A 12,094-nucleotide genomic window follows, 5' to 3' on the forward strand; every position below is an offset into this window, starting at 1 on the left:
TGACCTAACAAACCACTCAGTTTAAAGATGGGCAATAAATGGTAACACCCACATTCCAAGAATGAATAAGAAAAGCTGCCCAATGTTCTGCTACTGGTCCTTTAGTACCTCTGTATTATTGCACAGTTAAAATGAACACCTTCCTTCCATTTACTCAAATTCAAAGCTGGAGCTACACTGAAAACTTGAGTTGGGACTAAGCACTCAGGTGGTGTTACCTTGTATGTGAGGATGCACTGGTCGCTGCATCAATCTCCTGCTCCTTCAGTTGTTTCACATGCTGCAGCTGCTCTTCATGTTCTTTTCGCATATCCAGGATTGACTGTCTGCAGATTAAAAACCAGCAATGGTGAAGCTCACAAACGAAAACAACCATGGAGCCCAACTGAATAATCTTTTCAGCTTTTAAGGTATATGCTTTTTCTGTTGAAAATTTCTGGAGTTCCTCCTATGGCCTATGGGAGGTCCCAGGTTCAACCCCCATCTGAGTTGGCCTAACTAATTTTAGCATTGCACCAATGCAGCATTACAATTGTCTTCGGGAGTGGGGGGAACTGGACAGTTTCTGCTACTGATTGCTATCCAGTGACCCCTGCTGGAGAACACACATACATGGATGTAGGGCTAAAACAGCTTCAGCCATGATGTAATGTTGATGGTTGAATAGGCTGCTAACACTCTCAGCAAAAGCTCATGTGAAAAACGTATGCTCGGGTAAGGTATTCACAGCCAAGAATCAATGACTTCCAGAGATGGTAGAGGGGAAAAAGTTGGTGGTACAGATAGAAATTTATTTGTTAAACAAGACAATTGGAACAGGCAGTGCTTATGACAGTACAGCTTTCCTCTTACCGTTGTAGTTCTCTGAGTCGCTCCTTCTCCTTGGCTTTCTCTTCCTCAAAATCTGTGAGCTTGCGCTGGTATCGTGCAATCAGCTCTGATCTCTCTCGATCTAAGCTCTGTTGTCGGGCCACATGCTGCTCCGAGAGATCCCGGTTCTCTTCTTGGAGTCTAGCCTCCCGCTGCTGGTACGATTCCTCGATTACCTTCAAGCGGTTCCTGGAAGGAAGGATAACAATAGGTGATCAATCCAGCCTGTCACACCTGGTTCTCAACAACGGGAGGCTGTTTAACCTGCTAAGTATTTCCAGCATTTTCAGGTTTTATTTCAGATTTCCAACATCCACAGTATTTTGCGTTTGTATTCTCATACAATCCATGTTACTGTCAGTCTGTTGGTTCTGAGGTTGTGGCCCCCACACACAGAACAAATTGTTTTTGTTCTATATCTAATATGTGCTGTGCCTGACCTGGGTGCATTTGCTGGAACAGTTTAGAGGGAACTTTACTCTGCAACGGGGTGCTGCAAGCAGTTCTGGGCATAACTTAGGAAGGACATATTGGGCTTGAGGGACTGCAGCACAGATTTACTAGGATGATGCCACTTTCAAAAAACAGTTCCTCTGACATGTCCTCCTTCTTCCTTAACCGAGATTTTCCAAACTGGAGGAACAGCACCTCATCTTCCGATTAGGCACTTTACAGCCTTCCGGACTTAACATTGAGTTCAACAACTTCAGATTATGAACTCTCTCCTCCATCCCCACCCACTTTCCGATCCCCCTTTTTCCAATAATTCATAATTTTTTAAATATTTTTTTAAAATATATTTTTCTTTTCTCACCTATTTCTATTATTTTTACATTTATTTTCAACCATTGTTTTATCTCCACCTTTTAGCCTATTTCGATCCCTTCCCCCCACCCCACCCCCACTAGGGCTATCTGTCACTTGCTCGTCCTGCTTTCTACCCTTAATGTCAGCATTAGCACATTCCTTAGCTAATATCACCACTGTCTACACCCCTTTGTCCTTTTGTCTATGACATCTTTGGCAATCTCTTCTTTGCCTCCACCTATCACTGGCCCTCTATCCAACTCTACCTGTCCCACCCCCCTCAACCAGCTTATATTTCACCTCATTTTTATTTTTCCTTAATTCTGATGAAGAGTCATATGGACTCGAAACGTTAACTGTATTCCTCTCCGCAGGTGCTGTCAGACCTGCTGAGTTTTTCCAGCTATTTTTGTTTTTCAGATTTCCAGCATCCGCAGTATTTTGCTTTTATTTTACTAGAATGATACCTGGGCTGAAATTTTCCCATTCCAAATTGGACGGAAGTAGAGGTGGGGAGGCAAATAAAATGCCTGCTGAGCGGCATTGCCTGAAATCACCTCCATTTCCACCCTCTGCCACTTTTCTGAGGGCAGGAGACAGAGCAGTCCCACTTCTATTAGAAACCTCATTTACATTGTGGTGGGCTTATTAAGAGCCCATCTCCAGAAAGTTTTCTGATTCTCTGTGGAGCAGCCAAGATTCAGCAGCTGTCAGGTTTTACACCAGCTGCATGGAGGCGGGAAGAGTTTTGAAAGGCACTTGGAATTGCTTTGATGTGTTCAGTTTAGACATCTGCTGAGATTAGCAGTGCTGAGGTCAAATTGTTTATGTGGGGAATTTATGGGCTCTTGGATGTAATCCAATTTTTTTATGTGTTTAAGTAATTGAGAGTATCTGTATAAACATAATCAAGTACTTATAAACACATTAAAAAGCTGGATTGCATCTAAGAGCCCAAAGATCCCCCAAATAAACAAATTTGACTTCACACGGTATCTTTACAGTGCAGAAGGAGGCCATTCGGTCCATTGAGTCTGCACTGGCTCTCTGAAAAGAGCATTCCACCTAGTCCCACTCCCCTGCCTTATCCCTGTAACCTTGCACATTCTATCTTTTCAGGTAGCAATCCAATTCCCTTTTGAATACCTTAATTGAACCTGCCTCCACCACCCATTCAGGAAGTTTGTTCCAGACTCCAATCACCCTCTGGGTGAAAAAATTTTCCTCACATTACATTTACTCCTTTTGCCAATTATTTTGAACCTGTGCCCTCTAGTTCTTGATGCTGTCTTGGGTGGGAACAGTTTCTTACTATTTACCCTGTTCGTACCCCTTAGGATCTTGAATACCTCTATCAAGTCTCCTCTCAGCCTTCTTTTCTGCAAGAAAAACATTCCCAACCTCTCCAAACTATCCTCACAGCTACAGTTCTTCATCCTGGGAATCATTCTTGTCAATCCCCTCTGTACTCTCTCCAATGCCATCACACCCTTCCTCAAATATGGCACCCAGAACTGGACACAGTGCTCCAGATGAGGCCTAACTAGTGTCTAATACAAGTTCAACATGACCTCCTTACTGTTGTACTCAATACCCCTATTAATAAAACCTAAAAAATTATATGATTTATTAACTGCTCTCTTAACATGCCCTGCCATCTTCAATGGCCTATGTATGTATACACCAAGGTCCTGCACCTCCTTTAGAGGCGCTTCCTTCATTTTATACTATCTCACCATATCTTTCCTGCCAAAGCGAATCACCTCACACTTCTCTGCATTGGACTTCATCTGCCACTTGTTGGTGGATTGGCAGACATGTCTATGTCCTTTTGAAGTTCAAGACTATCCCCATCACAGTTGACATTTCCAATCTTCGTATCATCTGCAAATTTTGAAATCATGCCCTGCTCACCACAGTCTAGGTCATTAATATATATCAGGAAGAACAAGGGTCCCAGCACTGACCCCTGAGGAACCCCAGTACGAACCTTCCTCCAATCTGAAAAGCAACCATTTATCAATACTCTGTTTCCTGTCACTCAGCCAATTTCTTATGCAAGTGTCTACTTTCTCTTTTATTCCATGACCTGGAATTTTGCTCACAAGTCTGTTGTGTGGCACTGTATCAAATGCCTTTTGAAAATCCATATGCACCGCATCAATAGCGTTTCCTTTATCAACTTTCTCTGTTACCTCCTCAAAAAATTCCAGCAAGTTAGTTAAACATGATTTTCCCTTGATGAATCCATGCTGGCTTTCCTTAATTATCCTGCACTTGTCTAAGTGAATTAACTATGCTTGTATTGCTGCCGGTAGAATTAAATTGCTTATACATTTAAATTTTAACAGACATTTGAAACACTTTTAAAATTATTTTAAATTCACTTAAATACATTTTGAAGCTTTCCCAATACATCTCAGCTTTTTACCATATATCCATCCAAAGATCCGGACCAATCTATTTAGGAATGGAAGGGAACTGAATTAGATGTTTTAACCTGCCTACTTCGGAGACAACCTGCCTCCACACCCACCTCCAGTCTGCCTAATTGGGCAGAAGACCCGACTTCAGACCAACTAAGGCTCCGGGGACCACGCAATTGTGCTCCCCGGCAACCTGGAGACAGAGGCGGGAACACGACTCGGGTTCGATCCCGACTCCCATCTCTCACTGGAAAATTGGGCCACTGGATTCCAAAGTTAAAAATATGAGAATAAACAACTAGGGTTGTATTCCTTGGAATTTAGTAGATAACTTGATGATTTGATCAAAGTTTGCAAGATATTAAGGATAAATTGGGAGAAACTATTTCCACTAGTTGGCGAGTTGAGGACTTGGGGACATAGTCTAAAAATTAGAGCTAGATCTTTCAGGAGTGAAATTAGTAAAAACTTCTTCACACAAAGGGTAGTAGAAGTTTGGAACTCTCTTCCGCAAATGGAAATTGAAGTGAGATTAATTGTTAACTTTAAAACAGAGGTTGATAGATTTTTGTCAGCCAAAGACATTAAGGAATATGGGACAAAGGCATAGGAATATGGGACATATGGAATTGGGTCACAGACCTGCCATGATCTCACTGACTCGTAGCACAGACTTGAGGGGCTAAATAGCCTATTCCATTCTGAATATTCCTATCTAACTGTGCTGTGCCTGCACTGAGAGCACGAGATGGGTCAGTTTTGAGGGAACGCTACTCTGTATCTAACTGTGCTGTTTCTGCACTGGGAGTATTTGATGGGACAGTGTGCCAGTGTTTGATGCGAACCTATGAACATTGTAAGATAGAAAAAGATCCTCTGGTTCATGCAACCTACCCCACACAATAGTCATATGTTGAATATCACAAATAAATGCTTCATCCCACCCAAAATATTGGGAAGATCGAAGCCATTGCCTTTGGTTCCCGCCAAATTCTGTTCTCCATTTACTGACTCCATCCATCTCCTTGACAACTACCTGAGGCTGAACTAGATAATTTGCAACCTTGATGTCATACATAACCCAAGATAACCACAAATCCTCTCCACCACCAAAACTGCCTATTTCCATCTTGGTAATATCATGGACTCTGCCCTGGCCTCAGCTAATCTAATGCTGAAACCCTCATCCATATCACTGTTACTTTAGGCTTGACTATTCCAAAGCTCTTTAAACCAGACTCTCATCTTCCACCTTATATAAATTTGAGCTCATCCAAAGTTGTGCTATCATCAAGTTACATTCACTTGTTACCTGTGTTCACTGATCCATATTGGCCTATCTTCCAAGCAGCAGCAATGCTGGGCACACTGATGCTGCACATGAAGATTCTCCTGACCCGATGCTGCTGTGCATTTCTTCTGGAATCTTCTGATCCCAATTGTCACAGAAATGTGCAGCGCAGTGTTCCTAGGGAACTCAGTCAGAGTGAAGTGGAGTCAGGCAAGACAGGACCTGCCCCCCCACCCCTTATTCTGTCTGGTAAGTTTAAAGGTCCAGTCTTTGAGTGAGATGAAGTGGGATATCTGGGATGATTTGATTAAGGTCGATATTAAAACATTTAATAGCCTTAGAGTAAGTAGACAATGTAGCTATGAGAGCACTTTCTTAGAGTGATAGGATGTGTAGCCAATATTGGGAAACCTGGATTCCGTTCTGAATATAGGAATGTAAGTTGTAAAATTTAACGGCCTACAGCTTGGATAAACAAGGTATTAAGGGGATAAGAAAACAGACAGGGGGTTATTGGACCCCAGACACTAACAAACTCCCCAATGCCAAAAGCTGAGATAACAGGAAACATCGGCGAGTGTGAACTGTCCAGCTCATTGATTAAGTTATGTGATGTATGTGCTAAAGTAATCAATGGTTGAGGACTGTACCAAACAGTGCAGTGAAAAGTGAGAACCAAGAACGATAAATTGTGACACAGACTTTTGTATTATTCAGAGATCCTCAGGTAAGCAGCCAGGATAGGTCTTCCCCAGCACATGCTTGAATAAATTCTTTACTTGCTTGAAGCTCACAGACTCGGAGTGGTTGTTTTCCACCACAATAATTGACACAGTCAGCAGGATCCTCGCAATATTGGTCGTTGGCACCAGATCGAACATTGACAAAGGACAGGTGGGTACGTTCATTTTACCACCCATTAAATAGGGAGGTTGGCGTTCAAAATGGGCAGCCAATGGGCTGATTTGAGGATCCAAACCAGAGAACGGGTCTGTGAGTGAAGTAACTAAAGACAGTGTGGCGCCAAGATTGTGATTCAGTTCCTTGGGTAAACAAGAAGGTATAATTGCAAATGTTCTTGGGGTAAACCAAGGCGAATTAACGAACTGCCGTAGAGTAAAATGGTGAGTGCTTGTCTCCTAGAGAGAACCGGTAATGTAAAACAAGAAGAGGCCTGTTTCCCACAGAGAGTAATAGTAGTAATTGGACTATAAATGTAACATCAGCTACAGCAGACAGAAACTTAGACTCACTGAATTTTTGGCAAATAAGAACAAGAAGGTTCTAAGTAAAATGACTAAGGAAGGTTGGGATCCATCATGGACCCCAAATAAGCATAAGGAATGGTGGAATAAACAGACGAAAGGGAAAGAGGAGAAAGGAATAGTGATTTTGTGCAAATGTTACCTCAATATGGGTCAGTCAAGGAAATCAAAGGTAGGGAGACTGACTCATTATTAAAGGAGCAAGAAGCGCTTCGAACCTGACTCGAACACATTTCCCAATGAGTGGCCGGAGCCTCTGCAGGATGACTGTTCCACCAGGACAATTTAGGGCTAGGTGAGTGAACTGGGGAGATTTAGGAGATGAGTCACACAAGTGGGGACACCGAGACGGTCACAGTCTAAGGCCCAACTTGGAGGCACCACCAAAGTATGAAGCCTCAGAACTGACAGTAATGGCAATCTACTCGATCTTTCCTAAGGTTGGGAAACGCCTGGCTAGTGTCAAAGCAGCACCCGTAGAGAAGAGACGCAGGCAGGTACCAGGCCTGACAGCGGACGATCCTGAACACCTTCGGACATTGATCACAACTATACTCAAACAGATGATATTAAATGACCTACCTGATCTCCGACCCAATTGTGGTAACACTGGGATTTGGGGACGGTTGGAGGAAATGTACGAGATCCATAACATGCACTTGAAGGACGTACACATCCTCGTGCAAGTCAAATGCCTCCAACAAATATGGAATCAATGCCCAGAAAACACTATGAGGGGAATGTGGCACACAGCAAGAGGCACAGCCCAGGAGAGATACAAAACACAGTACAGGGAGCATTAGGTAACAGACAGCCCAATAGGGGTGCAATAACCGTGGTCATACAAGATCCAGGAGAGACTGTCAGAGACTATGCTGAACGGAAATATGTAGCTTACGAAGAGCTTTCTGGCATGCAGAATCCCACCCAAAATGATCCAGCATTTTTAAAAATGCTAAAAGAGGGATTCAGTCAGCAGAATCAGAAAATTCTGGATCTGGGACTCTCAGTGGGTAACGATTATGGTACTGTCTTGCAATGGGCAAGCGAGATAGATGTTAAACAAGCGAAGCAAGCTCCCAAGCAGCTATGACCGCGGTAGAGGCAGAGGTGGCAGCAATGTCTGGGGAGGCAGTTAGATCGGGTCAATGCTTCAACTGCAGTAAAATGAGGCATTGTGCCAGGAACTGCAGGGAGAGGAAACGAGGAGGAACTAAGTGTAGTAATTGCGGGAAACATGAGTAAAAAGACTGCTGCACAAAGGCAAGGGGAAGGATAAGGAAGGCCTCTGAAAGGCTTCAGAGCAGGGGAACCAGGGAAATGTTGTGGAACTAACCAATGAGCAGATTCTTGAAGTCATCAAGACAGTCAGCAGAATGAATAAATAGGTCACATTGGCCCCCAGAAATGGTGAGGGAGAGGGCCCACGTATATTTACAACAGCATCGTTAGGGGGCTGGCAGTGTGAAATGTTAGTAGATGCAGGTGCCTTGGTATCAATCACCTATCTACCCTTGCCCACCACAAGGGCGTTTTTGTACATAACAGGAGTGGTGGGGAGGGGGAGTGTGGTAGTCCATTAAAGCTAGACAAAGCGAAAGCCAATTGTTACAAATAGGGGACATGGTGGTCCCTGTATACTTTTGTGTATGCCCAAACAATGAGGAAAACAAATTTTAGGGATCAACATCTTAAGTGAGATAGGGACTCTAGTGGACCCGCAGAGAAAACAAGTTATCTGGCCAACCTCAAGGGGGGAGAGACAGGGTCACGTGCTTGTGCGCATAATTTGATCCCAGTGGCAGCCGCAAAGCCCTTCACGAAGGATTGGTCAAAGGACAGTATATATGGTATGATATGTGCCCTAGGACATCGGCCACACATAAGCAAGATTGTGGAAAGATAGGTTTAGATCCAATAGTGATTCTTGGTGGGGAACACCAAAAACACTGGCAGTGCCCCATCAAACCAGAAGCAAAGGCAGCTATTGATGAGATAGTTAAGGAACTAGTAGAGAGAGGAGTGCTGCTTAGGACAGCCTCCACGACCAATTCATCCGTGTGGCTGGTCCTGAAGTTGGATGGGACATATAGATTGACCACTGATTACACAGAATTGAACATTTTGACCCTGCAGCTGCACCCCATTGCTGCATGCCCAGCCACAATTTACAATGGATTAAGTCCAGATTGCAGGGTAGTCACAGTCCTAAATAGTGGTATTGGTTTCTGGGCCATCCCTTTGGCTCCAGAATCGCAGAATCAATTCACCTCTACTATAGGAGAGAAACAGTACACATGGTCTCGGGTCCCACAGAGTTTCCACGATAGTCTGAACATCTTTTACCAAGCAATGAGCAGGGTCTTGGCATCAGTAGACCTATCCCCCTCTGACAGCACTGTGTTGCAGTAGTTGGACGACCTTCAAACAGCATCCAAGACTGAAGTTGGACATTGCAGGGTACTAGCCTGCATTCTGGAAGCACTGCAAGAGGCAGGATTTAAAGTTAATCCTAAGAAGGCACAAATAGGACAAACAGAGGTCCAGTATCTAGGGCATGCCATCCAGCAGAGACATCAATCCATGTCAGAGGATTGACGTTCTACGACTGCAGGCATGCCCAGGCCTGTAAATGTGCAAGGAGTTAGGAAAGTCCTGGGACTCTTTAATTAATGTAGGAACTTTGTCCCTAATTTCACAGCACTAGTGGAATGCACAGTGTCTGGTAAAGGGAGGGCTTGCCCCCTTGGAATTGATAGAGTTGGGGGAGGATCAGGAAAAGGCATATACTGAGAGTAAGTAGGCGCTAGTTAGGGCGCCAGCCTTTGGGCTGCCAGGCATGGACAGGCTGTTCCATCTGTACTGCAGTAACGACAGAAACTTTTACAATGCAGTTCTGATGCAGTGGTATGGCCATCAAAGGCATCCGGTGACATATTACTCCACCCAGAGGTCTGCGGTAGCCGTGGGTCTTCCCCGTTGTGTAGCAGCACTAGACTGCGCTGCCTGGGCAGTATGGGTTATCAAACCAATGGTAATGCCGGGACAGGTCATCTTACATACAAGACACACCCTGGTAGAATTGTTGAACATGGGCAGTTTACGATCAATTTCAGGTAGCTGGAGAGCAGCATGGGAGGCAATTTTGATTACCAAAGATAGGTCTGTACAGATAATATGGGTCTTGGGAGCTATGCCCATAGAAGGGATACTATCGGAAGGAGAGGCCCACCAATGTGAACTACTGATTGAGGATGTAGGGGGCTTTGGGGTTAAGGGCTTGACATTGGCAGGAGAGGTGGAGGAGCTGTTTGTCGATAGGTCCAGAAGATGTATTAACGGGAAAGACAAGGCTGGGTGGGCAGAAGTGAGGAGGGGTGGAGAAATAGTTAAAGAGGTGGCTGGATGGACGGGTGGGCCCAGGAGTGGCCGGGAAAAGGTCCACCGCCCGCGATCGGTCCCCAACCACAAATTTACGCTGGCTGGCCAATTAATAGCCAGCCAGCGTGAAAGGCATGCTGTAACACTGCAAGGGGGGCATAATAAGCATGAGAAGATAGTCCGATCACTGGTGGAGGCAGCAAAACTCCTAGATGAAGTGACAGTTATAAAGGTCAAGACACACCTAAAAACCTAAGACCCCATCCAGAGGTAATCAATGGGCAGATCAGGCAGTAAACTACGTCGCCGAGAATGTGGCCCCTATCTCAGCACCGAAGGCTGTCAGTGCCTTCGGTCCGGAGGAGGTCAACGTCAAAAGGTTACATGAAGAAACACCGCAGGAAGAGAGGAAAAGGAAAGGAGCCTGTAGAGGAGGGGATGACATTTGGTGAAAAAAGGGTAGAGTGGCAGCATCGCGGTGCACCAGGCAGAACCGGTTAGGAATATACCATGGAACTGCACACCAGGAAAGGAACGCTATGTTGCAACTCACGGAGCGCTATTTCTGGTGGTCTGGCATGGGAAGGGACACGGCTAAGTACTGTCAGAAGTGTTTAATTTGTGCCAAGCATAATGCAGGGTCATTAAAGATAGGATGGCCAACCAGCCTAGATCGAAGGGCCCCTGGGCGAATCTGAAAATTGACTTTACAGGCCTCCTGCCCAATAGTAGAGGGAAAACTTACTGTTTAGCGATCATAGACCACTTTACACTATGGGTAGAGGTGTTCCCAACTCGGGATTGCTCAGCTCTGACAGTAGTTAAAATCCTGACAGAAGAAGTAATACCGAGATGGGGAAGCCTCTTCATTTAGACTCAGATCAGGGAACCCATTTTACAGGAAGGGTGATAAAGAAAGTGTGTCAATTGCTAGGAATAAAGCAAAGATTTCATATTCCATATCACCCCCAAAGCTCAGCATAGTAGAAAGGATGAACTGGACACTAAAAACCACCACCGCAAAGGCCATAGAGCAAACAGGACAGGGTGGGCAGATGTACTCCCTGTAATAATAATACGATTACAAGCAACCCCAATCTGGACTACTGGACTAACACTGTTCGAATTAATGACTGGAAAGGTCATGCGGCTCCCAGAGGATAGTGAAGATGTGGGGTCATCAACTGATAGAATTAGGAGTTAGGTGGTAGCGTTGTACGAACAGTTCAAGGAACTAAGGACTGAGGTGAGGGAGCAGCAAGAGATAGTGGACCAGGAACAAAACAACAGTCAGAGGAATGACCGAAAGTAGGGAAAAAGGTTATGGTGAAGAAGTCCCTGACTGGCCCGGTTTGGCTTGAATAGCCTCGAAATGGCAGGGTCCGTATGAGGTGATAATGACAAGTGACACCTACGTGTGTCAAGATATGGTAGGGGGATGGTGGAAGCATTGGTCACAGGTGAAACCTTATGGGCAGAAACATCCTAGATTTGCACTATGTGCGGTAGCCCGCTGGCCGCATTGGCTGCTTCTCATGCCATTTCGTCCAAAACATGCCACATTAATTAGGCATTCCCGGGAAACACACCATTTCGATGGCAAGCAGGTTCTTATTCGTTCGCCACGCCATCACATCAGGCGCCATATTTAAATTGCAGTCACACTCACACCTCAGTGCTTCCAGCCCAGGACTGCTGCACAGAAAACAGGATGGCCTCGTAAGGCAAAAATGCCGCAGCACCACCAACAGGATGGGCAGCTGCATCACCAATTCAGCATGGGAAGTGGTGGCAGAGGACAGTCTAGTGCCACTACAGGATGAATGGTCTCATCCGTTCCGCCAGGGTAACTCTCTCTTATCACTCTCAACTCTCACAAACCCATCACACATCCACAGGGATCTCACACCTCGAGGGTCACCACCACTAACTCACACACACCCTCACATCTGCATCAGGCTCATACCCTCTGGAGCTCGTGCCCTCACCCCATCCATGGCTCCGCTCACCACACAAACATTCCATGCAGCGCCATGTGTCCTGCTCACACTCTC

The 12,094-nt window shown here is 45.1% G+C and overlaps 1 protein-coding gene across 4 annotated transcripts in view; it reads right to left on the reverse strand.

The window, feature by feature from the left end:
* Nucleotides 1–12,094, reverse strand: part of fbf1 (Fas binding factor 1) — a 127,445-nt gene that overhangs the window by 43,149 nt on the left and 72,202 nt on the right. For all 4 annotated transcript variants that reach the window (XM_078570802.1, XM_078570800.1, XM_078570799.1 and 1 more), the window contains 2 exons: nt 853–1,059; nt 219–326 (listed from right to left, as the gene is read on the reverse strand). In XM_078570802.1, coding sequence (XP_078426928.1) covers nt 219–326; nt 853–1,059 — 315 coding nt within the window. The remainder of the gene's footprint in view (nt 1–218; nt 327–852; nt 1,060–12,094) is intronic.

The sequence above is a fragment of the Cetorhinus maximus genome, chromosome 24, assembly GCF_964194155.1.
Source record: "Cetorhinus maximus chromosome 24, sCetMax3.hap1.1, whole genome shotgun sequence".
NCBI lineage: Eukaryota > Metazoa > Chordata > Chondrichthyes > Lamniformes > Cetorhinidae > Cetorhinus > Cetorhinus maximus.